This window comes from Lepisma saccharinum, chromosome 1 (genome assembly GCF_977018435.1).
Source record: "Lepisma saccharinum chromosome 1, izLepSacc3.1, whole genome shotgun sequence".
In the NCBI taxonomy this organism is placed as follows: Eukaryota; Metazoa; Arthropoda; class Insecta; order Zygentoma; family Lepismatidae; genus Lepisma; species Lepisma saccharinum.
In genome coordinates, this window is record NC_139229.1 from 88,827,281 (window position 1) to 88,854,111 (window position 26,831).

Here is a 26,831-nt window from a genome sequence, read left to right on the forward strand (position 1 = left end):
TTATTTATTTCTCACCTTTATTTACGAGACAAAACATTTATAAACAATACCATAGTATATTCCTTACATACATATTACTTTGTGTTTGGTTTTGACTCAACTATCTACTCTTTCTTTGGTTACTCCTTGTAGCTGCAGACAAACATTATAACATTTGCAGTGTTCTTTTAGACCACACAAAGTTCTATATCGCAATATATCTTTTAAATTCTTTAAAACTTTTTATGATAATCAGATACGTTGCACAAAATATGAAAAGAACAGCACAATTTGTCATCACAAAGTCTTAAATATCTTCTTACAATTATGAATGCAAATTAGTCGATTTACTTGTTCTCTTTAGAACATGTCAACATACAAGGTTCAGGTTTATACAAGTAAATTACTTATTTTAAAACAAATACAATACAAAATTTAGGCTTAGAGTCATACAAAGCATCTCTTCGTTTTATATAAAATATTAATGTTATTATAAAAATCCTTAAATTAGTGTCATTTATTTTATAATACATTACTTTGACAGTGTTAGATCTGATCTAAACCTAGCTGTCTATATACAAAATGCATCGTTATGTAGTTCTTAAGGACTCTTTTTACTTAAAATCACACCTAAGATAATCACTGGACCACGGATTCAGGTACGTTCTATGTTATACATAACAACCCTAATGGCCTATCTATGACACAAGGGTAGCATGAGTACAGAATAAGTAAGTATTGTAGTTTTTACTTGAATATGGCACTTATGTTCTCTTGGCCCCAGTGTCCAATCCTCACTGGAAAAAAAGGTAAGAAAGTATTAGTTTTGTTTTAGTTGTGACTATTTGGAGGTACGCTACGGTGCATAGTGCATACATACATGGACTCCAACAGAAAATTTCCAAATAGGGAGTCAAAGTCCAAGAGTTTTTCCATTAAGTTGGATAGACTGACGCCATGTTTGAGTTATCAGAAGACTGAGACATTTTAAGGGAGAGGGAAAATATACGAAAAAAGCTAAGAGAACGACAAAAAGGAAGCGAAAATTCATGCACAGACAAGGAGAGATAGAATGGGTGAGTAAGGAAGGGGAGGGCATAAAAAGTGACAGATAGAGAAATGTAGAAGCAAGACACGGAAGAGAGATGGGGAGAAGGAGAAATATAGAAGTAAAACAGAGAGAGAGAGAGAGAGAGAGAGATAGTAAGGAGGGGACAAATAAAAAAGAGAGAGAAATGTAGAAGCAAGACATAGGGAGAGAGGGGAGAGAGAGAGAAGTAAGACAGACAGACAGAGAGCGAGAGGACAAATAAAAAGGGAGAGAAAGACAGGGAAGCATGGAAATAAAACAGAATAGACAGAAATATAGAAGTAAGGCATAGAAGAAAAAGAAAGAATGAAACATAGAAGCAAGACAGGGGGAGAGAGAGAGGAAAGGGGAGAAATAAAAAGCGAAAGGGAGTGAAATATCGAAGTAAGACATAGAAGAGAAAGAAATATGTAAGCAAGGCAGAGAGAGAGAGGGAAGAGAGGAAAAATGAAGAAGCTAGAGAGAGAGAGAGAGAGAGAGACTTATGGAGGCAAGACATAAAATAAGGAGAAATAAATATGAAAGCAGGACATAGAAGAGAGAGATAATTATATAGAAACAAGACAGACAGAGAAAAGAGAATTATAGAAATGAGAGATAACATGAGAAAAGCATAGAAACAGAAATTTTCTAGAGGAGGTTCTCCCAATGTTATCAAGGGGTCCAAGGTTCGATATCCGGTGGAGGAACATAGTGGTTCGAATTCCCGATTAGTCTTACTGTGTGTGTTAAAACGAACAAATGTAGGCTCAATTGAAGACATAAAGTACGAATTGAAAGCTACAACAATAGGATGTTAGTCTAGTAATTCATTTTCTTTGCAGACTAATAAAGGATGCCGAGTTGGGTATCAATTGAAAGCTGAAACAATCAGTTTTGTGTTGGAACTAACAGTTTGAACAACTAATTTAAGCTGAAATAAACAATTATAAATACTACTTTAAGACTGGAAATTTGTGGTTTAAATATCAACTTTGGGAACCAATTAAAGACTGAAAGAATTTAGATAAGCTGTTTCGCAATTTAGTAATTTCTTCGTGTTTGAATCGCTGTGTTCAATTGAAAGTTCAAATGAAAAACTTGTGATAGGCTCTAGAAAATAAAGAAGATGGAATTTAGAGTGGTTAGAACTCTTAACTCATTTATTACTTGTTTACTTAGACTCCAACACCTACTACTAGAATTTGATTGTATGTATGTTCGTATAAATGAGCCTCTGTTTAATTTCCTCTGAACTTATTGGAAGACAAGGATTATATTGGGATCATACGGATTTGAGGAATAGAAAGAACGTATTTAGGAGGGGTCCAGGGGTCCGGACCCCCTAAAGACTTACCAAGTACTAAAATTAAGTAATCAAAATATTAGCATATGTTGCATAATCGATTGTTATTAATTTCCTCTGAACTTTTTTAATCACAAACTTACTTTTCTCCAACTACATGTCACATCATTTTTGTTTTCCGATAAATATTCAATTATTCATCTACTTGACATTAATTTCATTGCCAGAACACTTGTTTTTTTGTAAATTATTCCGATCTTAACTAAAGGTAAGCTACGTAATGAATATGTGCTGTCATATCTATATTTTTATAGCTACAGTCTTTTCACCTAATCGTGTAATAATAATATAATATTAATTTATGTATTGTAATTAGTATTAATTTGATTTAATATAATTATTTTAATTTAAAAATTATTATTATTATTCCTGAGACACTTGGTTCGGACCCTCTCCCCCGGAACATATTTCTAGATACGTGCCTGATCGACGTATACTAAACCAAATCAATTAACCAGTGTCTTCACCGACTTGTTGGACGATTTTTGTTACAGTGCAGGACAGTGTAAAACAAGACATCATTCAAATTAATATTTTCAATTCTTTCTTTGGTCTGAAAAGAGAAATATTTCAATGAGGCTTTGATAAACGCATTGCACCCAACAGGGTTGTCAAGAAGCTCTGATACACTATGAAATTGTAAAGAAACACGTTTATGTATTAACTTGTAATGAATCTAAATATAGATCACAAACCTGCTGCGTTAAAACTCCAACTTGAGCTGACGATCTAGCTTCTCCCTCAGTATTTGTGGCCACACATGTGTAGGTGCCCATGTCGCTGTGGCGGAGATCTACAATCTGGACCCAGGAGGTCGCCATGTACGCCTCTGGACCTCCTCGTACTTGCACGGCAACATAGAGGTCGTCACCTTCGAGAAACAGATTAAAATAATGTAACTTTACGTAGACCATCATGCTTACGTTGAAATCAAAACAAAAAAATGAGCAGATTTGATCCCAAGACGAACATTTTGATGTATGTGAATGAGTAAAATTGTCTTTATCTTTTTAGAGTGTCAATTACTGAATTCATAATTATAATTCATTCATTATAATTCATAATTACTTTGATGTGTGTGAATGAGTAAAATCTCTTTATAGTGTTAATTGAAGACTAAAATTGGTAAACGCTGTAAGTGCCACAATAATTCAAACACCGTTTTCCACGTCAAACTGTGAAATGTGCCATGCTTTATAATGTGGTAAACGTGAAATGTGGGTGGTAGTCCTCTAAGTAGTTCAATGAGCGTGTAAAGAGGTCACCAGTGTGCACGTTCTTACGGGCTGATGTGCGGAACGATCCGACTTCCCAACACTTTCGCTTTTGGCACTTACAACGTTTACCACTTTTAGTCCTCAATTACTGAAATATTTAGAAGTGATAAATGTAATTGAATTCTTATGTTATGGTAGTAATTCTATTTTTGTTTGTTTTATTGTACTAGATTTTGCGGGTTAAGTGGTAGAACAGCCACAGGCTGAACTTTGCCCATGAATAAAGAATTTCTAATTCTAATAATTATTATACCTTAAAATTTAGGAGTGTCTTCCTATTATGACGTAAGCACCGACTAAGAAGAGATTTTCAGAAATTCAATTCCTAAAGAGAGAAAAGAGGTGTAACACTTGTTTTTATTTTGATATATTTACGTCACAAATACCTGGACCTAATAACCTGAAATTTCTTACATTGTAAACTAAAGTCCTCAACAGATGGTGCTGTGTGCATTATACAACTTACTAAGATTGTATTTTGCGGAGATCTGTATAAACGGATTAAAGCTTATGCATATGAAAATAATATATAACGCGGCGAATTGCTAGTATAAACATAATAACTCAGTTACTTTGCGCGATAAGGGTAATGTAAGTAACACATTTAATTTTAATGGTACTTCACTAACCTTTAAATATTAAGATGCAGTAAATAAAAATATCAAACGTTCTAGAAATATTAAATTCCCAAAGTTTACTAACTCTTAAATATTAAGATGCACTAAATAAAAATATCAAACTGATTCTCTAGAAACATCCCTTCCCAGTGCTCAAGTAAAATTTGAAAATTTTCTGTTGACTGGTTCGCGAGATAATCGTGACCAAATTTACCCCATAAGCTTGCTCAGGCTTTACAAGAAAAATGCTCATGTAAGATCACCTTAACTGCGCTGCTGTACTTAACTAACGGTCTCATCTCTATAATTTTTCCTCGTCGTTTTAATGACGTCACTTTGCTCCATACGAAAATTCATACTTGAATGCTGCTCATTCCAACTTGCGTGCAGACATATAGATTATTATTTTGTTTTGACTTGCAACAGAAACAACTTGTTTGCTTTAGTCAAAACCCATATACCTAAAGTACGTTAATTTATCTTTATGTTTTGATTATGTCCTTTAGTGCTGCATGTAAGGGTTAAACATATCTTGCTAATTAGCAAAATAAGCAACAACAAAACGTCCATATGTAACCAGGATACTAATACTACTCTTTTTGATTGATTGATTTTGTGTTTAAATCCACTTTAGGACTGAACCTACAGTTTAAAGTGAGATTCCAACCAATGTGCCTCCAAGGGTATCGAACCGGGACCCCTTCATTGCAAGGCGAATACGCTACGACTGCACCATTACGGAGGCATAACATTACTCATTTATTACATATTTCACGAATCATTTTTCTGATTTATTTGTAATGTACAATTTAATGCTTATTTAGGAAATATAATTTAAAACGCAATTTTAAAATAAGTCTTTGAAATTTTAGTGCATATTGGTTCATTTTTTATCGCCTATAAATCCATGTCACGGAATTAAGTTTCAGTGGTAAAGGACATTTTTCAGGAGGAAATACATCAGTGCCAAACCAACTTAGGTATATTTTCTAAAAACGTTAGAAATGTGTGATGCTAATATTATTAGTACCACACACTAGCAACCTATGCTAAATACCATGCTTTCTGACTAACTCTGCTGTAGATAAGTGAGACGATTTTACTGTGAGTGTAAAGACTGTGCACATTAAGTGGAGACATATGCAAGATAACAGCCAAAAGTAAATCAAACCTCTGATAAAAACCAGACTTTTTACACTTACGAGATGCAGACGTTCGCTGTGTGAAGTCACACCATGTGAGTCATTGCTAAAAAAACACATGAGACCTGACGTAGGAACGCTTCCTCGTCTCTGGGAGCTGTATCTCTCTCGTTTGATATGTTGCTCTACATAAATGTTAAGCAATAAAGTCTGAGCCCTTCTGTTGACATACTCTCTCGTGTAAGGTGTAAGAATAGTTTTCTCGCAAAATAATGGAACATGTATAAAATAATGCAAGATGAATCGCTTTTAAAGAAATGCAATTCCATTGTGGCGAACTTGAACTTACAAATAGTTCGTCTCTAGTAAAATAGATTATTTTTTGTTACTTTTGTTTTGAATGGCTTGCTAGTAGAAATGTGTCATTAAGAACATAAGTAACAGAAATAATGAACTCGAGACAGCTTTTCTTACAAGTTAGCGTTTATATAATTTGATATGATGCAGAAAAACTTAAATGTTGTAAGTCAGCACGTGAACATTAAAATATATTCAGCATATAAATATTAAAAAATAAATATAATTGTCTTGATAGTTAATGTGAATATTTATGGCATATTTTATTGAAAAATATGGTGCTCTTGTAATTGTACTTTGGGTTTATATTAACATTTTGATGCCTAAAAATCATTTTCGCGCATGATTAAAAAATACCAAACCATAACCCGATTCATTGAAATGAAATTTTGCACATCTGAATGGATGTTTTGATCTTTGCAAAGCTGAACACGTGGATGAAAGCCAGACATTCCAACTTTTTGTAGTTCTTCTTCATCGCTGATTTCATCATTATTATTGAATAATCTCAACAAGCAAGATATCACCAGTTCATTTTCTTTTAACATGATAAAACAACTTACTTGGCAGCATCCTTATGGATCCGTCCATTCCCCTAAACTCCCAACTGATGCTAGGAATGGGATAGCCCTTCACCTCACAGTCCAGAGCCAAGCCTTGGTGAAGAGATGCAATGGAGTCTTCAGGGCCACTGACAATCCATGGAGCTGGAACACGAGCCAAACAGGGTAACTTCAGAATACTCTTACAAGTACCTACATGTGACGAAAGCACACTGGCCTTACGCAAAGGGGGTTTGGTGAGTGGATTACAAACCAAAGAAAGTGGAAAAATAAAAATGCAAAATATGGAACTTTATTTTCAAAAGTATAATTTTGAGAAATAAAATATAGCAAATATTTTGATCTATTCATGGTTCATATATTCCTATGAAAAGTGTTTTTATTGCTTAACCTATATCTGTCTACAATTAACTGTAGTTTAAGCCTGCTCTCTCTATTCACATTACTGAATTGCCCCTTTCAACCCGAACACTAATGACTTAAACCAGTAACGGCGACTGGGGGCCAGAACTGTGGGGAGGGGGCAAGTACAGTACTTGTAACAAAGTATTTATCTTTTCATTTCAATTATCTCTCATGCTAGAGGAAAGAACAGCCAAGACAATTAAAACAGTCTATAAACTTATTTTTCTTATTTATTGTCTGGCAGCCTCTGTGGCAGAGTGGTTTGCACATCGCGCGCCAGGTGTCCCGGGTTCGATTCCCGGCCGGGGCATGTGTGCTTGCGAGTGTCCATTCATCAATTTCATCAGATCATCACTCATCTTCATCTTTGCGATTAGCCAAAAGTGGTAGAAAAACGAAGTAAACAAACCAAATGAATCAATCAGTTATTTATTGTCTGTAGTTTCAACTCTTCAACTGTATGCACGGATGCATACAATATATGGTACTGGAAAAAAGTGATGCATGCATTACTTATAGTGATAAAAAAAAACTTACCAAGTGTTTACCCAAAATCAATTTACATGTACAGTCGTGGCCACTTTTGGATTATAATGTTTCCATTGAATGTCGAACGGTTTGTTACAACTCAGAAGTGTCCATGACCGTACGACCCTACTCAGCATAATATATTTCCTGTTTCTTGCCCAAAACGTCTCAGAGACTGATGTCAATTCTTGTTCTTGCATGTGCGTCAGTATTCGTTCAGCTTTAAACCATCCAACGCGAATAATGTACCTGCAAATACTAACATTTCTATTAACCTGTTTATTGCACCATTTCCTTCAATTGTGTTTATTGTCTGCATATGATAACAAGGGATTCGGGTTCGATTCCCATATACAGTAGGCGTACCTGTTTTACAGGGTCCATAATGCTTCATTTTGGGAGCATCCACAATGTTCATCCTAGCTGCCTCAGACCTCAACTGGCAGATGGTGTCATAGGACCTGCCGTCTGTTCCGCAGACCATCTCTGTTTCCTTGCAGTAGCACAAGGCTTCTGGTTCGTCCTAAAAGAAAAGAAGGAATCGTGTCCTTCAACGCATTTATAATAATTAACATATATTACTGTGACTGATCACTCGTCTTGAGATCGTTCGCTGCGGGACGGCGTAGGTTCGAATCCGGCTCTGGTCAGAATTTATTCGGCCTACGTATAGGACCGGTGGCAACCCACCATCGTGAGGAAATTGGGGAGCTCCGAGTGAGTGAGCGTAATCCGGTCGCGAAGTCCTACAACGGCTGGGGGTTAGTCGGGCCGACCACCCGTCTCCCTAGTCTGGCTGCAGATCTCCACGCCCCCTTGGTGGACCGCGTGGGAGGGAGGCCAGCAGTCGGTAGGTAAGCCTTGGCTCAATCGTGGGCTGTAGCGCTATAGGGTTAGGGGGTTACTGTGACTGAAAATAAATTATGTGTGAAATATATAATTTTTAAGTGGACATTCATTTTCAAAGAGGAGGCATGCCCCCTTGCCCTCCCTCTTCCGGACGTCCATGCACACCCACACCCACACCCACACCCACACCCACACCCACACCCACACACACACACACACGCACATCCATGAGTGTTCTTGATGAGTATCCATCCCTTCAACAATTTCATATCATTACTGCTCAACTCATCTTCGCGATTAGCCAAAAATGGCAGAAAAGCGAAGTAAAATAAACCAAATCAATCAATCAATCAATCAAATTTTCTGCTTCAGGAGGTTGCATCGTTTCCGTTTACCAACCCCCCCCCCCAAAAAAAAAAAATCTGAGCATCAGCAGAAAACTCGCTTTTTGTCTACGATTATTCTGTTCTTATATAATGACATTTGACATTCCACCACATTCTATAAGTTAATTACGAGGTGATCCAAGTTTAAAAAAAAAAATTTGCCTAAAAAATTAGAGCTATACTAATTACATAATGACTCGTCCCTGAAAAGTTCAAAGGTCAATGACCAGTTTTTTTCATCTGCTTACTAAGAAGCAAAGAAGCTGATGCATCACATCTCGTTGGGAGATAAGAGAACCTTGTCCCTCACGTGTCACGCCCCATCGAGGATTCTCTAAATCTTCCGTTGGAGTTATTTATCGCGGACAGCAAAAGTTAGGCGTAACGTAACAGTTCGGTCCCATGTGAGGCTGGTTAGTGGGTTGAAGTTTATTCCCGAAATTATGTAGAGATTTGAAACTGTCGACAGTACCTCCATTGACGTCGCTAGAAATGCTTGCAGGCGGTCAGGCCATCGATAAAACTTAATTGGTAGAAATAATAGCAACAATAATTATTATTACCACGGTTATAATTGTTACATTACAATAATAACTATTATAAATTAATAAAACAGCAAATTTTATTCCAAATCTATTATTATTATTATTATTATTATTATTAATGGAAACCGACGGTGGTTTATTCAGTAGGGCGTCTGACTAGCACGAGGAAAACCCGAGTTCGATTCCCGGGGTGGGTGATCCAAGGTAGCAAAGCCGGAGTGTGGTGCTGATCACATCACCTCCAAAATTACAGAGATCAAGAATGTGTGAGACCCCACATCCGCTAAATGTGCCTTCATTGCACGGTGTTACGTGCACGGATAATTTTACCATTTACCTATATTATTATTATTATTATTATTATTAATAATAATAATAATAATATTATTAAATAAATGGGGAGACTTTGTTACTCAATATACCAGAAGAGTGAATATTCGATACAACTGTTTTCCATCACCTTTTTTAGATTTCATACAATTCCTATTTATTATATTGGCCACCTGATTAAATTACGTAACTATTATGCACTATGTAACTTAACACAAAATCAAAGCTAAAATTCCTTGCGAGTTTCAAAAAAATATTGGAATGTTTGTAAAAAAAAGTGTGCATAAACAAGAACGGTGTGCTGAAAACTAAGAGAATAATATTTACATCAAATCCAAAGCAAATATGGATTATTAATGAATCAATTACATATTAATAAAATGTCAGGATCACAACGTCAACTCTTGTTCATTTCCTTGAGATATTATAAAGAGAATTAACATTCAATAATTTGAATTAAAATACAATAATTGAACCTTCGTGGCGAAGGGTTAGTATAGCCCGCTGAGAAAGCCAGGGGTCCCGGATTCGAATCCCGGCCTGAGCGTGGATTCAATTTCATCACATCATCACTCACTCGCGATTAGCTCAAACTGACAGAAAAGCGACGCTAAATAACCAAATTATATCATTTTACATAATTGCATAACATTTTTGTACGTCCTAATCCACATAACGAAGAGATGAGAAATTAGAATGTCCGATATCCGGATATAAATTTACTTATTAACTGTCTCAGAAAAGCATGTAATGCTAATTAACCCTTTATAGACTTCCACTAAGCGAATACAATGTTATCCTAATTAAGCTTCAGAACTTTCACTTGGAAATACGTGTAACAGATTTCAAAGTAGTAGGTACGTTATAAAAAAAGAAGATCCCTTGTGATAAGCAGAATCAACGAAGTTAACTTATCAGCGCCATCTATGAACAGCGCTTGAGGCTATATCCGGCTTCACCACGGAATTACGAATTTGCGCATCTTTCTTCCTTACACACAGAGCTCTGTTTCTAAGGCTTTTCCTTTTATAAACCTGACCCTGAAACATATAAGGGCTCTTTCAAAATATCGATTCCATCAAAGGTCACCTTTACGGACGCTTTAACAGGAATTTCAATCTATTCCCGGCCTTGATGTAAGTTGGAAAATAACTGTTGTAATGTTCGGATGAATCTGGAAGATTTATCTATTTACTACCGCATTTACTCTAATCTAAGGCGCACTCTTTTGGGGTCAAATTTCATCTGATCAATTTGATTTATTTTTAAAATAACTCTATTCGAAACACTGCCATTGAAGTGCCTGTAAGTTTGTAATATAATCATTGGCGTAGCAACATGTGAGGTCCTGATCTGCCGTTGCTGTTAAGCATTGTTTTTCAGTCTATTTTTGCAACATTCAGAACTATTGTTTCTAAATTTCTCAACAACACACATGGATATGCTGACCTCCGTGGTGGAGTGCTTAGCACAGCGCGCCACGAGGATGGGTTCGAATCCCATCCTGGGCGAGGGTGTTCTTTGTGAGTGTTCCAACAACAATTTCAACACATCATCACTCATCCACATCTTCGCGACTAGCCAAACGTGGCTGAAGAGCGAAGTAAAATAAACCAAATCAATCAAGATACATGGATAATATGTTCGTCTTGAAATTTACTCGAGAAATCGTAAATAGCTAAATCTCATTAACAATCCGAATGTACTTAAACTTAAGGCAATTTCAATATAATGAAAATTCCTCAACCAGTGGGGGTGCAGTTGCCCCCTGCCCCCCTATTCGCCATTTTTGCCCCCGCACTATGCTAAACCTTATCTACAAAGGGAAATATACTGTCTTTGCGTCCCCAGTTTTGACACCTTGACCGCCCTGGTTGTGGAATCCAATCGCCGCCACTGTCCTCAACGATACTCCATCAACGATGAATTCAATATTGACAACAACAACAACAACAACACATAATAAATCAAACGTAATCTTTACATATAAAAGAAGACGTAACAATGTTGGTTGATTAATTGAGCCCCACAGAAGATGATTATATTGGATGTGGTTGCAGGCGCCAGAACTTCGTTGGCCTGCAAGAGTACAATTACCAGGGCGTACTACGTGGAAGTGAGGTTGAATTTTGGGTACCTATTAAAGAGATAGCAACGTAAAGCTAGACTTAAACCACCACAAGACGCTGCAACAGGTTGGAATAATTTTCCTGGGAACGAGGTCGAACAGGTCTTTCAGTAAACACTGACAGCTTCAACTCATCTAGGGCTGATTGAGAGTAATCAGACTTTCGTAATGCTGGATAATCAAAATATACATACACTTTTTGAGGAAGATGTCTTTCTTTGGTATGAAAATTGAACCAGATGCTCGCCAGGCCCCCGGATAAAGGGTGTTACCACATCAGGAACACGCGTTGACCTTCAAGGCTGGTTACTGCATGGCGAGCCTCATCTTACCAGCCGCGCTTTCTTCATCTCCTTATCTCCAAAGCGGAAACGTTGGAAATACAGAGCGGGTGCTTTGTACGAATGCAAGGTCGCAGAAGAGATCTGCTTCACTTTGCTGCTTGGCATTTCGTGTTTTTCTTTTTTTTTCTTCCTTCTAACTCCGCTCTTTTAACAGTCGCTTTCTGAATCAAGCATTGCGACTTCCCAGATGGCGTTGTGGTAACGTGGTTGCCTCGAAATCAAAGGGTTCCGGGTTCGATATCCGGTTGGTGGCACAGAACGGTTCTGACCCCACTTTAAACTGTAGGCCCAGTCCCGATTAGCCCTTAGTGAACTTAAAGAAACTCAAACTTAATCAAGCGTTGTGGCCATCCTGATGGCGTAGTATCGACCTCTGTGGGGGAGAGGTTAGCGTAGAACGCTATGATGACAAGGGTCGCGTGTTCGAATCCCGGATAAGGTATGGATACTTGTTTGCGTTTATCCTAAATGAGAAAGTCGAGAAATGAGTAAAACTTATAAAGAAAAGAGAGTATTGAAAGAGAATGCCAGCGGAAACTACCGTTAGGGATTTCCATTCATAAAAAAATAGCGATAACGTCGTCGCCTTGTAAGCAAGGGGTGGAGGGATATAATGGTTCGATTCCACTTTAAACTGTGGGTAAAGTTCAGATTATCCCATATGTGCATAAAAGTGGGTTTAAAACAAAATTCAAACAATCAAGCATTGCGCAAAGTATTTATTTCGACCAGTTTGCTATTACCATTTCCTGACACGATTGATTGATTTAGTTTATTTTCTGCCACTTTTGGATTATCATGACGTTCGGGATCAATAGTGAGAAGATGATGGAAGGAATAATCACGAACATGGATGACACAACACGAACCCTTCAGACTATTTCAGACAGCAGAGCCTCAGTGTATAGGGAAGACTTGGATCGTGTGCGAGGCACTTCCAGCTGCTAACGCCGTGAAAATGGATCACTAACAGTCCTAAACCTAGTTTCCTAACTTAACAACGTAGGCATATGAGAATTCATACTGTGAAGATACTGTATATAAGAGAACCGGAAAGACTTTAACTACTGATATTCTGAATGATTTCGTTTAATTTTCTTGTGCGTTAGCTAAATCAAGCAACGTAATGTGGCAGAATCAGTGGGTGCAGGTGTAAAATACAACGTGACCCTTCACAAATGCATGTGTAATATTATGTCAAGTAATCCATTTACATAGAAATAAAATTTTATGTTTAATGAAGCAGATTTGCCTAAAGTTAAAGAAGAACATATATTTTAAAAGCCTGCCACCTAGCGACAGCACAATGAATCATCAGAAGTTGGTCTTGGTGTCGAATCGAACCATGAGTTGATTCAGCAACCAAGTTGTGTTGAAGGGTAAAAAGATCGTTAATTGAGAACCACGAATGGTCGGTCCACTGCTGGCGTCTTCAAAGCACAGCTGTTCTTGTCTGCGTCACAAGATTTCTTACTCCAAGAGAGACCTCTTGCCAAGGCCACTCGGGCTTACGTACAAACCATAAATTGTGCACCGAAAATAAACCGAAGGTGAAAATGAAATATTTTTTGGCGTTGTGCACGACATCACAGCTGAAGCCACGATGTAGATCGATACGAAGACTGTGGGACAAAAACAAACAGTTGGGAACTGTTTCACGTTGACCCACTGCAACCAGTGATGTAGTTGCTATCGAAATAGCCTATACCTTACGGAAACACTGTTTAGTTTGAATGCAAGTGACAAAAGATTGATTTTTTGATTGATTGAATGAATTAAAATTGTTGGGTGCGTCAGCACATTACGCCATTTTGCACCCTTCGATGTATGCGGGGAAATATTCGGCACAATCAACAAGAATATGCCGAACAACTTAAAATAACATCACAAACACGACACATTGGAGGGTTCAGCCTTTGTAGCAAGCGACCATGGGTCAGACGCCTGTGTCCAATACGCAGTCGAGTAAGAAGAACTACTTCTCGACGAGAGTGACGAGACGAGGAACTCCATGCACCTATGGTGGCCTTAATAGCATGAAGCTTGTTCCCCGTTACCGCATCCCACTCTTCCTGCCAAGTTTCAAGAAGGCAACAAAACAAAAACAAAAAAAATGACAAGAAAATTAAATTACCTTTGGTTGAAGAACTCCATACCTCTAGGTCGGATTGTGGGAGGGAGACTGGCAGCCGGGAGATAGGCCCAGGCCCTTTCGAGGGCTGTCGAGCCATGGGTTACTATTATTTATTAATGAAAGGTACCATCTCAGCATCTACCCAGGGTGACGGAGGTGGGACGTTTGTCACATTTGAAGAGTACGAAGCTAATCATTCGGCTACGTGGAAGTCCTGTTTAAACAATTAGCAATGACAATAATATACTATATTACAGTTGCTACACGGCTAACACAGTCCAACTTGATTATGTTTACTACAGTGATTAGACACCGATTATGCCGACCTTCGTGGTAGCGCGCAAAGGGTCCCTGTTTGGAATCCTGACCTGTGCATGGGTGTTCTTTGTGAGTGTCCCTTCATCAATATCACTCGTGATCAGTAATGGCTTAAGAACCGGCTGCCAAAACTTTAATTTTGATTATATAAACGTCACCACTTTTTTAAAAAGAGTTGTTATAAACCAAATATTTCATATTGGAAAAATTACATGCAAGGAGTTTCAGAAAAGAAGAGTAGATGGCAGCACAAAGTGTAAGAATATAAATGTATTCTTGGAAGATAAGTTTCAATTTAGTGAAAGTAAAAATAAAACAAAAAAGTGTAGAAAGATGAAAGAAATGTACGAAAAGTAAATAGTAGATAGAAAGAAAAATATAAGTGGTTTTCATTATTCAATATGTTCAAGCCCATAGACATTTGTTAGCTTTGCATAGAGAAGTACTCAAAAAAGTAAAAATTTATGTATTCCAGAATAGATAGTATTCCTTCACTAAGATATTTTACGTCTGTGCAATTACCATCCCTCAAGAAAGATTTCATTTTAAATTAACAGGTATCAATTTCAAGTTAATAGATTATTTACTGTTCATTTCATCTCAGTATGTAGGTATTCCATAAATTAATATCTACAATAAACGTATTCTTTAACAGTAAGACGGCTATTATTTTTCCTATTTAAAACCGTATAACATGGTCAAGAGAGCTTCGTTGATCTAGTCGGTAGGGCGTTTGATTTCCATGCGAGAGACCCTGGTTCGATTCCAGGGGTGGGTGATCTAAGATCGGAAACTTTTCCGGTCTTGTCCCAGCATAAAGCGGCTCTGGGGCTCAATGGGTACCTGGGGGCAACTCTTGGGGGTAAAGGCGGGGCTAGCCCCCACATCCCCTAAATGTCCCCTCATTGCACGGTGCTGTATGCACGGGGAACTTTACCTTTAAAACATGGCCAAGGTTTATATTGGGAGTGGAAATAGGGAGGACCAGGGTGGAAAGTTAAGGATGACAAGTTAGAAAGTAAAGAGGGCACCAAAAATCCATCTCGCCCGGGTGAAAATTTTATATTGAGCCACCCCTGGTCACGATTAGCCAAAAGTGGCAGAAAAGCGACGCTAAATAGCAAATTAGATCAAGTCAAATCAACTAGAATACCTCTTATGTCTCTTGCTTGATGCAAAACTAATTACACACACTGCTGAGGTACATAACTCAGTGATGGACATATTGATGTTCAATCCACGGCATCGTAGAGAAAGAAAGAGAAGCGATGCGCGAGAGGCGATTAAGTTTAAAAATATACCACTTAAGAGGTATCTGTTTCGCCAATCACTCCGCTCAGAGTCACTTTCGAAACCTAAAATTTACCTTGGAAACCCAAATTTATCTTTCCTGATGAAACATGTTCATCGACATGCTGACGTAACACCCGCTCCAATATGAACGTTTCGTGCGCAAAAGAGGACACGTGAAGATCATTCGCAGAGATAAATGAACTTCCAATGTAAACTTGCGCGAGTTTTTAGTCGGGGCCAGTCGTAAACATTCTCCATATAGACCAGATCTATCTCTATTTCTGGACTTTCAAAGATCGACACGACGCTGCTACACTCATGTGTTGAAACGATGTAGGACCATGAACTTGCATCTGCACTTCTTTTTGAAGAATGACGTCATTCGTCGGATTTCGAACAAATAAATAAATCGCATCTGAAATCGCATTAAAACAGGAATGATGACACTCTTCTGGATCCTATGGCCTTTTCGCTAGATTTTTATAGCTTTAATGCTTACGCTAAAGCTCATTGGTCCACAGTGCCCTTTCGTCACCCGAATGTATTTGATATCAAAAATCCCGAGGCGTTGCTACCAGAGGGGCGAGGGTGGGCACTGTCTCGAGGGCTGACTCGATACTTATACCTCTCATCGAGTTGTTCAAAATATTGTATAGTGTGTAAATATTCCACTCTAATTATAATTCTCTCTCTCTCTCTCTCTCTCTCTCTCTCTCTCTCTCTCTCTAAGAAACAAATAAGAGAAAGAATGAGAATAGGAAAGAAAAAGTAGGAAGGAAAGAAAGAAAGAAGGAAGATGTAAAAGAAAGAAGAAAGGTGTAAAAGAAAGATGGAAGATGTAAAATAAAGAAGGAAGGTGTAAAAGAAAGATGGAAGATGTAAAAGAAAGAAGGAAGGTGTAAAAGAAAGATGGAAGATGTAAAATAAAGAAGGAAGGTGTAAAAGAAAGATGGAAGATGTAAAAGAAAGAAGGAAGGTGTAAAAGAAAGATGGAAGATGTAAAATAAAGAAGGAAGGTGTAAAAGAAAGATGGAAGATGTAAAATAAAGAAGGAAGGTGTAAAAGAAAGATGGAAGATGTAAAAGAAAGAAGGAAGGTGTAAAAGAAAGATGGAAGATGTAAAATAAAGAAGGAAGGTGTAAAAGAAAGATGGAAGATGTAAAATAAAGAAGGAAGGTGTAAAAGAAAGATGGAAGATGTAAAATAAAGAAGGAAGGTGTAAAAGAAAGATGGAAGATGTAAAAGAAAGAAGGAAGGTGTAAAAGAAAGATGGAAGATGTAAAATAAAGAAGGAAGGTGTAAAAGAAAGATGGAAGATGTAAAATAAAGAAGGAAGGTGTTAAAGAAAGATGTAAGATGTAAAAGAAAGAAGGAAGATGTAAAAGGAAGAAGGAAGGTGTAAAAGAAAGAAGGTGTAAAATAAAGAAGGAAGGTGTAAAAGAAAGAAGGTGTAAGATAAGAAGAAATGTGTGAAATAAAGAAGGAAGGTGTAAAAGGAAGAAGAAAGGTGTAAAAGAAAAAAGGAAGGTGTAAAAGAAAGAACGAAATAAAAAAAGGGAAATAAAGGAAAAGGAAAGAAAGTAAGAAGGAAGAAAAGAAATAAAGAGAAAAAGAAGGAGAGAGAAATAAGGGAGAAATTAATGAAAGAAGGAATTATGCATCAATTTATCAATATTTCTCGCTTTAAAATATTCAAGAATTACATCAGAATATTAGATTACACGTTATGTTATGACAAAATTCAGTTTTGCCCACAAAAAGCTTGTGCAAAATTAAAAGAAGTTCCGAATCTTGCATAATTTCCAGGATAATTAGACTAGGAAACTGATGCGCGTCATTTTTGTGGAGCCTGTGAAATACCAAAATGCCGAAATAGTATCGGCCGGTATCGATAAGTAAATTCCAAGCAATATTTTTCGATGCCGATACCGAGACAACAGTTAAAGCAAACCACACGAAGATTCACGTGAATAGTCTAGAAGGAATTCTAAGCAGATTTAAGTTTTCAGCGTTTTTTTCGAAAGGAGCATAAATGGCGGTCAAAAGTCCAGTCTTTGTCTCGGCACCGAAGTTGTCGGGTTTAAGTCCTGACTTGGGCATGGGTGTTCTTCGTGTGTCTCTTTATCAGTTATCTATATCTAACCATCACTCATAGTCGCGATTAGCCAAATGTGTAAGAAAAAGCGGCGAAAAATAACAAAAAAATACGAGACACGAGTGAAAAATTGAGATTAGATGATTAAAAATAGAACTCCGCATCACCAAGAGTGCATTATCATGAAATAAGCAACCATCCTACTATTTTATCTTTACCGCGTCTTGGCTCCATAAATCCTGACAGAAGTGGGACCCATTTATGCCAACGTTCGTCAATGTAAATATTGGCACACTGTAAAAAGAGAAGTGATAAGATAAAGATGGTGCAGCAAGCATAATCTCTTAGCACCCGTTGCATCCTGGTGTTCTGGCCCTCTCGATAAAGCCTTAATCCAACCAAGTGACTTAAAGATATTAAACATGATGGATGTTAGCTTATCTAGCACCAACAGTCGAGAAATGTCTCCAAAAAGAAAACATCCCTGTGCCATTTTCGTACTCTCTCGCAAACAATTTCTTTATAAAGTAAATATCCGGGTTATGGCAAGAAAAGATTAATAGATTATTCGGAGTTAAGGGATTAACACGAATTGTTAATTGTTCGCACATAAATGCTCGTCTGTTACATGTCACATAAATTGCAACACATTGATTGAGTTATAAATATTTGTGCCTGAGATCGTGTAGAAGCCAGCGTGAGAATATGAGAGAAATGGCGAGCTGTTAGTTTTTTCTATTAGATATTGTTCATTTTCTTGGTATCTCGTTGCTAGTAACACCACCTAATATCTATAATTATCCTATCTCTCCCTTTTTATGTTTCCTTATTTTTGTCTGCTTCTCTATGTTTTCATCTCTTCTACCTCTCTCTCTTTCTCTCTCATCTTGTTTTTCTTTCTCCCTCTTTCACCATTTTCTCTCTCTTTCCGTTCCCTGTCTCCTGTGTCTTTCATTCCTTGTTTTCACATTTTCCCTTACTTGCTCTCTCCATCATCTCTCACTTCTCTTCCTGCCACCTGTTTTTTTATTATATTATCTTCTCTCTTTTTCCTATTTTATCTCATATTCTAGCTCTTTTCTCCCCCTTTCCCTTTTTAACTCTCTCTTTCTCTCCCTTCTCCCTTTCTATTCTTCTCTCTCTCTCTCTCCCTCCCTCACGTTTCCTCTCTTCTCTCTTTTTTATTTTTATCTGTCTCTCTCTGTCATTTTCTCTATTTTTCTCCCCCTTCTTTCTCTTTATATCCTTTCTCTCTCTCTCTCTCTCTCTCTCTCTCTCTCTCTCTCTCTCTTTCTGTTCCCGCTTATATATATATATATATATATATCCACTCACCCCTCTGTCACACTACCACGCCAGAAGATGGACGCCACTAGGGCGGCAAACGTCACCACCACTCGTCAACAAGACATGAAAGCTTGGTAATTTAACGAACATTGACCTCTATGCGAATAATTTATATAATAAATGAGACTGCCTCACATAATATTTTCACCCCTCTTCCAACTGGAGAATTTAGATCCTCATAGCCCGAATAAGGGAATTTACTTCAATTAACTGCCCAATGAAATCAATCACCAATTACTCAAGCATTTATTTTCTTGGATTGAAACACCAATGAAATATTTCTTCTGCACATCAACGCGCTAAGTGAAGTCTCAAGTGTTTGTTCGAATGTTTAATATCCGGACGTAATAAGGTGGCATTATCTTCCTTTCTCATTATCACCCATCGGGTTGCCAGTTGGCTAGGCTTGCATAGTGTTGCCATCCCTGAGAATGACTCATCTCAATGATTAACCTAAAGATTCAGTTAAGGTTGCTGTCAAGGCAAGAAGCATCCACTCGTAATGTTGAGTTTCAGCCAGTATCTTGGTTGGATCTTTCAACTTGGTTCTGCTCTTCTGGGCTCGCGGCGGATGGAAACCCTGGAGAGTTGAGAGACCTTCGGATGCTGCTCCTCGCGGAGGTTGTGAGCGTAGGAAGGACGAGAGGCCTCGCAGCTGTTCGGACAACTTCTCCAGTTTCACATCGCTGAAATTTTTGTTTTTCTTACTGGATAAATAAAGGACATTGCTGAGGCTGGACTAGTGTAATTCTCGAAGTTCGTGAATTACATAGCGTTCATTAAGGATAAAGTCATGCACTGACCCAGTCAGCGGCGTGCCCAAGGGAGGATGGTGGGGCCCTTACCCTCCCCCTTTGGTCCACTCAAAGGCAGGAAATGATGGCAAAATGAGGACTGATTACTAAAGGGAGTATACTTACCCCTGACCTGTCGGTTAGCATAGTATGCTAGTCTGACGTTTTCTTGAATTTATCTTCAACATATATCCAATCATGTCGCCACGATTCTCTTATAGATACAGAAAATCAGTGTACACGATAACAAACTCTGGGGCCAAATACGAATGAAGGATAATTGGTCTTCGGCCATCCTGCAACGCCAGGGATTCCGGGTTCGAATCCCGGCCTGTTCTTTGTGAGTGTCCCTTCATCAATTTCATCATATCATCACTCATCCTCATCGTCGCAATTAGTCAAAGATGGCAGAAGAGCGAAGTAATATAAACAAAATCAATCCAAGTAAAATAAATCAAATCAATCAATCGAAGTAAAATAAACGAAATCAATCAATCGAAGTAAAATAAACCAAATCAATCAATCGAAATAAATAAACCAAATCAATTATTGTAACCTTAAAAGACACCGGTGGGACAGAACTTTAGCAAGGATTCAGAGGTGGTGGCGGTGACAGAGCAGTTCTTTTGCAGGACTGACAAAGGAATTCGTTTGGAAAGGATCAAGAAACTTGAGACGCAATGTGCCAAGTGTTGAACTTTGGGATGAATATGTAGAAAAAGCAGGTCGATGAAGGAAATAATGTGGAACCATGAAATGTAAATTCAATTTAATTATTGTTACGACCAAAAATAGCAATTTTAAAAGGGTTCGAAAGAATGACCCACTTCTGGCACTTCTTCTTATTTGTTTTTAGCACAATGAAAACACAGACAAGCCAAAGATTAATAAGACATGGCTAGCAATAGTCACCCAAACACACACACATGGACAACAGACCGTTCTTTGTCCCTGCATATGACTATTTATAATACCTGGCTCACGACCAACGTCAATGCGAGAACCTAGGAGATTGGGAAAAGATCACTTACACCCAAGCACGTGTCAAAGCAAGACGCACGGCCAGCAATATTGACCAATTGCGTGTGTGTTATACGGAATGAAACCACAAAGAAATATGTATTATTTTAAATATGATTATACACCACATACTAACACTTCATATATAAAAGTTCCCCATGGCAAGAATTAGTTTTGAATTTAACAATACTCAAATTATTTTATGGACTTCAGTATAAACACAAACTGAATGTATACATATGTTAAATGGGTATTGTTGTTAAATGCACTTATTATGCAAATTATATTTATTATATTGGAATCTATTATATTCATATTTGGTCCATTTGTATTTGACACCATACGGGCCTCCGTGGCGGAGTGATTAGCGCACACCGCACTATGACGAGAGGTCCCGAGTTTGAATCCCGGCCTGAGCATGGGTGTCCTTTGTGAGTGTCCCTTCATCAATTTCATCATATCATCCATCACTCATTCTCACTGTCGCAAGTAGTAGAAAATGACGCTAAATAGCAAAAACAAGTACATACACCTTAAAATTATTAGAATTCGGTACTAAACTTGCTCTATATAGGAATATCCTGTATATGTGAATACTAATATGCTCTACATGTGTGTGTGTCTGTGTGTGTGTGTGTGTGTTACATGCTATAAATGTGTCATATTATTTTTTTACACCTTGAGATTTATTTCTTTTGAAATTCAATAAGTAAATAAATAAATAAATTTAGCTTATTTAGTGGTCAGAATTATTTATGGTAAGTGCTTGATATTAGCAAATTAAGTATATGAACAAAATTATTCATACCAATATAAAGTGTCGTTACAATAGAATAGAATAGAAAAGTATTTTTATTTACAGGTGCAATAATAATGCGTTGCTGTCCATTTGTAAAGGTAAAGTTCCCCATGCATATAGCACCGTGCCATGAAGACACATTGAGGGGATATGTGGGGTTATGGCCCCACACATTCTCAATCTAGGCTATTTTGGAGGTGGTGATCAGCACCACACTCTGACCACCTTTATCAACCACCTACCCAATGATTTGAGGCTGGGTGAGCCCCAGCTTTATGCGGGGACAAGGCCGCAAAAATTCCGACCTTAGATCACCCGCCCGGAAACCGAACCCGGGTCTCCCACCTTTGTCAGACGCCATACCGACTTTCTTTTTCGTAAAAAGGAATACCCCTGGTAGTATCGCCAGTTTTTCCCTTTTTTTTCAATTTTTTCACTTATATCAATTTTCTCTATATTCTCATTTGGACAAATCGAACATCCATGTTCGAACCGGGATTCTAACCAGGGACCCTTGGTGTTGTAGCGCGTTTAACCCTCAGAAAGTACAGGCAAATAACCACAAAAACCACGTAAACCTTACGCATTGGTAAGTCAAGATGTCTTGCGAATTTGAAGTTCATTAATCAAATATGTTCATTCCAAAAATATTTTCCCTTGTTTTTAGCACCTAAAAAAAGCATGCCCTGGTTTGATGCCAGTCTAAGAGCCACAGAATGAGTGGTGGGAAAAACTTGAGTGCGTTCTATTTCTTCAACAAGTCGCTGTTCCTTTTAATGGGTAGAATATGCAATTATCAATTAGCAGTGACAGATGTATGGGGTAACTAACAGTTAAGCATCATTTACCGTTTGAGGCCTGGTCTGCCCTGAAATATCAAGAGTTTATTGACCTCTCTCCGGCACTAGAGAGACAAACTGTAACAGGGGAGTTCACAGATTTTTCAAAGGCAGTAAGGGGGAGAGGTAAAAATCATGAATTTATTTGTTTAATTTTTTCTAACCTATCTGATCAAAACTGTTTTTTTTTTTTACCTCTGTACATTGCAACGTATTGAGAAGGAATAGGGGTAGTGGTGTGCCAAAGGGGGTTGGTGGGGGTCATAAACCCTCAACTTTGGCCCGTTCTTCCATAAAAAAGAAGTTCATAAATGTAGGAAAGGATGGCGAAATGAGGGCTGAGTATTAAAAATAGTACTTGAGCCCCCTTTCGAAAATCCTGAGCACGCCCCTTCATACAGGGGGATGTGGAGATATGGCCTCACACATGCACAATATCTGTCATTTGTGGAGGTGATGTGATCAGCACCACGCTTCAACTCCAGGTACCAGTTGATTACAAGCTGGAGAAAATTCCAACTTGAAATCGCCCATTGCGCGAATCGAACCCGGGTCTCCAGCCTGATGTCATCTGAAGATCTGCTGACATCTTTTTGTGTTTGTTTGTTTGTTTGTGTTGTGTGTGTAAAAGCCTCTATGCGGTAGTTTTTCCCGTCATTCTCGTTTATCTTATGTCATACTTACTATGTTCTCTACTTTCTCATTCAGGAAAAAACACAGACATTTGTCTTATCCGGGATTCGAACCCGAGACCGCTGGTGTCGATAACCACTCCGCCGCGGAGATGGCAAGAATGAACTGATCTTGGGCAGTTTAGGGACAGATGGATGAAATAAACCTTCGGGTTTTAGTATATCAGAGAGTTAGTTAGCTTGAAAAAAAACCTTCACTTTCGAGCTTTTCCAAAAACAAATCTAAAAATTTTTGACTAATTCGGTACAGTAACGGACACTTCTGGGTTGTAACAACCACAATGAGATCATTACAACCCAGAAATGACCGCGGCTGTAGAAGTATAAACCCTCCAAAACAAAAATTGATATATTCGTTTCTCCATGAACTCGGGTTATCAACGCATGAAAAAGAGATCAGGAAGAACGAAGGTCGTTCTTGAACTTTGTGTTTGCAGTTTCAAGGACTGTGAAGCACGAATAAAAAAAACACGGCATGATTGAGGGTTCTTTCTTTACATCTTCTTTTTATCCTTGCATACTTCTCCCCCGCTTCCTATAATTGAAACACAACACATGCTGAAACCATTGTAACTGGTAAGAGTTTTTATCTAAATTGTTAACCAAAGTTCCTTTTAACCAAATGAGGTCATCAGCGCCTTTGTTGCTACGGCCATTGTGGAAACAATAGTTAACACGTAGCATGTGCACAACAGGATGTACCAAAAGTAACTTTCTCACTAAAAATGACGATTTCCATGAAAGTTTCAAATAACACTGACAGGCACAGATATAAATATATATATATATAAATATATCTCCAATTTATTATTTCCACATCGACAATTTTAATGTTGATCGTACAAAAAAATATTTACATTGAAAAATAAACGAATGTTACACAGCTATGTGTCTTGGTATGCAGACAGGCTTGCAAAGCGAAATTTTCTATTGAAATTCGAAAATGAACAGGTACTTAATTTTCATCGGTTCATATCAATAAGTGAATTCTGTATTACATTTTATGGAAAAAACGATATTAATTAGGAAATTATGACTGCTGTAATGCTAAGTAAATTCGTCTATAATTACTGAAATGTATCATGTGTGTTATAATACTCGAAATATTCTAAATTCACAGTTTTTAATCAGACAGTAACTACTGACATCTTGTGTTTAACCTAATAACCATACGATTCCATTGTAAACTTGAACGTAACAATGAAATCATTGAATTGTTTCATTACAGATTTTACACCTGATGCGAGATTTGTGACGTTAAAGCAAACGATTTGTATGTAATGAGTTAGGTAGTATAAATGAAAATGAACAAGTATTAGAAAGAAAAACAAAGAAATCATGGGAGTATGAAATAAGTTGTTAATGTGAAAAAAAATATATATGTCGAAACAATCCAGAAATCAAAGCGAGGATATGAAAGGAAAATTGCAATAAAAAATATTAAATAGTTATTTGTCAAACTAAGAATAAATAAGCAGCTGCAGTGGTATGAAAACACACAAATAAAATAACAAAGGAAATGAAAGTAGTGAAACGAAGTAGGAGTACGAAAACACACAAAAGAAACTTTTATTTTGGTTGATGAAAAGATGCAAAGAAAGCAAAGAAATATTTAGGAATCTAACTGAGGAACTCAAACGTCTTAATCCCTGTCCACTTGGGAAGTCTACTGAACTATATAACCTTTACAGGAGTACAAATTAAATTTAAAAGAAAGGAGAATAAAATATTAATGAAGATAAATGTTTTTTTCTTTATTTATTTTATGCCTCTATTCTGCAATCTTGAGCTAAACGTGAGGATGAGGATGAATAAAGGTTTCCACAGTTTTCAAATTTCCAAAAGTAAGAATTTTATGTGAGGGGGTCACGCGACAAATTTTATGAGTAATATTTTCCGCTAACTTTTAAAGTATACTTTTAACAAGATGTGTAAAAGGTAACAAAATAGAATAAATATGCATTTTACTACAATAACTGTATATTTTTTTTAAAGAAGAAAGAAAAACAGCAATACTCGATATGATATCATCTAGTGGATCGAGTAAAAAAGGTTCCCCAAGAATGTAATAACAATAAACTTGAAATGACATGAGTTTATTAATTAGTTTGTAATAGTTGTTTGATCGATTCATTGAATTGGTGTTTTAAGTCCACTTTATGCAGAGTAAGGCTAATCGGGACTGGACCTACAGTTTAAAGTGAGATCCGAACCACTATATGCCTAATTACAAGGCGACGACTTTTCCACTGCGCCATCGGAGAGACACTATATATATAATAGTTGTTATTGTATAATAATAATAATCATAGCAATTATTACATCCATTTTTAATTCTAAGCCCACTTTACGCACATGTAGGCTTATCGAGACTGGACCTACAGTTTAATGTGGGATTGGAACCGCTGTGAAATGTCCCTCTACAAGGCGACCATGTTACCACTTACGCCATCGGGGAGGCCTGTTATTATTTCTACTTTTCAAGTTCTATTAATGGTCTGACCCCCCTAGAAAAAAATTCTGGCGACGCCCTTGCTTACGAATACCAATTAACAGAAACAAAAAAGTTATTGACTCACCCTTGATGTTAAATCTGATCGCAGTAGACATTCCAAGTTGTCTCCACAGAAGCCATACTTGTTCTTGTAGGGAAGCCTTAGAGAAGAATTGTCGCACATCTCCCCTTCGGCGAGTCCGCAAACGGGACAGCAGTCGCAGAAGTCCAAGACTGTCCCAACGGGACAATTCTTCACCCTTGGGCAATTTTCTGGGTCGCATTTACCGCACCCATCGTCCTTCCTGTGCTTGCTCCTGCCCGTCACGGAGACAACAATCAAAGCGAGCAACAAAAGGAAGAGCTGAGACGTCAGAGCACGTGCCATTGTTGACCCCCTACTTATCTTGTGATTAGCTAAATGATTCTTCTGACGGGCGAGCGCTGTGTGAAACGAGGAGCGCCGGTGTTCCGTGTTTATATGCGTGCGAGTTTACTGTGGATTTCAGTGTTGCTAACTGAGAAGTTCTTACACCCACGCTGGGCGCCTCCGAACCCAAGGTCTTTCGTCTTTATTTATGGACGGTGAAATCTTGGCGCACAGATTGCTGACTTGCCCTTTTGATAGAAATGGGGAAAATTCACAGAGATTCGCTTTGCAGCGAAGCGATACTTATGGAGTAAATGGAGGGGTTTCCCCCACCTTTTTCCCCCTGAGTGCTATCATATTCTCCACGGCCAGCCCCGTGGCAAAGTGGTTAGCACATCGCGCAACGACGCCAGGGGTCCCGGGTTCGAATCCTGGCCTGGGCATGGATGTTTGTGAGTGTCTATTCATCAATTTCATCATCTCATCCCCATCTTCGCAAATTAGCCAAAACAGGCACAACAAGCTATGCAAATCAAAGCATATCTTCCACGGCTGATTGCAAACAAGTATTTGGGCATGGGTAGGATTCAGTCACGTATCTGGAAATATATTTCGAGGGAGGGGGTGGGGGATAAACCAAGGTTCTCAGAAATAATAATAATGTTTAAATGAATACGTTAATATCATTTATAGGTATGTTCATAATAGTATGTAAATTAAATAATAACATAATCCGTGGCTCTACAGCCCT

General features: G+C 37.8%; 1 protein-coding gene across 1 annotated transcript; it reads right to left on the minus strand.

Annotated features, from left to right (window-relative positions):
- LOC145984166 (insulin-like growth factor-binding protein-related protein 1) lies at window positions 1-26,183 on the minus strand. The gene is made up of 5 exons (XM_083117656.1): window positions 25,796-26,183; window positions 7,670-7,826; window positions 6,371-6,514; window positions 3,110-3,285; window positions 1-776 (listed from the first exon to the last, which is right to left on the minus strand). Exons 1-5 carry the CDS (start codon window positions 26,096-26,098, stop codon window positions 774-776), a joined length of 783 nt encoding a protein of 260 aa, XP_082973782.1. The 5' UTR covers window positions 26,099-26,183; the 3' UTR covers window positions 1-773.
- Window positions 26,184-26,831: the final 648 nt, after the last annotated feature.

What these genes read in the sequence shown, in the direction of transcription:
- LOC145984166 (XM_083117656.1), bottom strand. Translation starts at nt 26,098, where the DNA reads ATGGCACGTGCTCTGACGTCTCAGCTCTTCCTTTTGTTGCTCGCTTTG. An exon ending in GATCAGATTTAACATCAAGG is followed by an intron (nt 7,827 to 25,795) that starts GTGAGTCAATAA and finishes CTTTTCTTTTAG; the next exon opens with GACGAACCAGAAGCCTTGTG. An exon ending in TTATGGACCCTGTAAAACAG is followed by an intron (nt 6,515 to 7,669) that starts GTACGCCTACTG and finishes CTCGTGTTCCAG; the next exon opens with CTCCATGGATTGTCAGTGGC.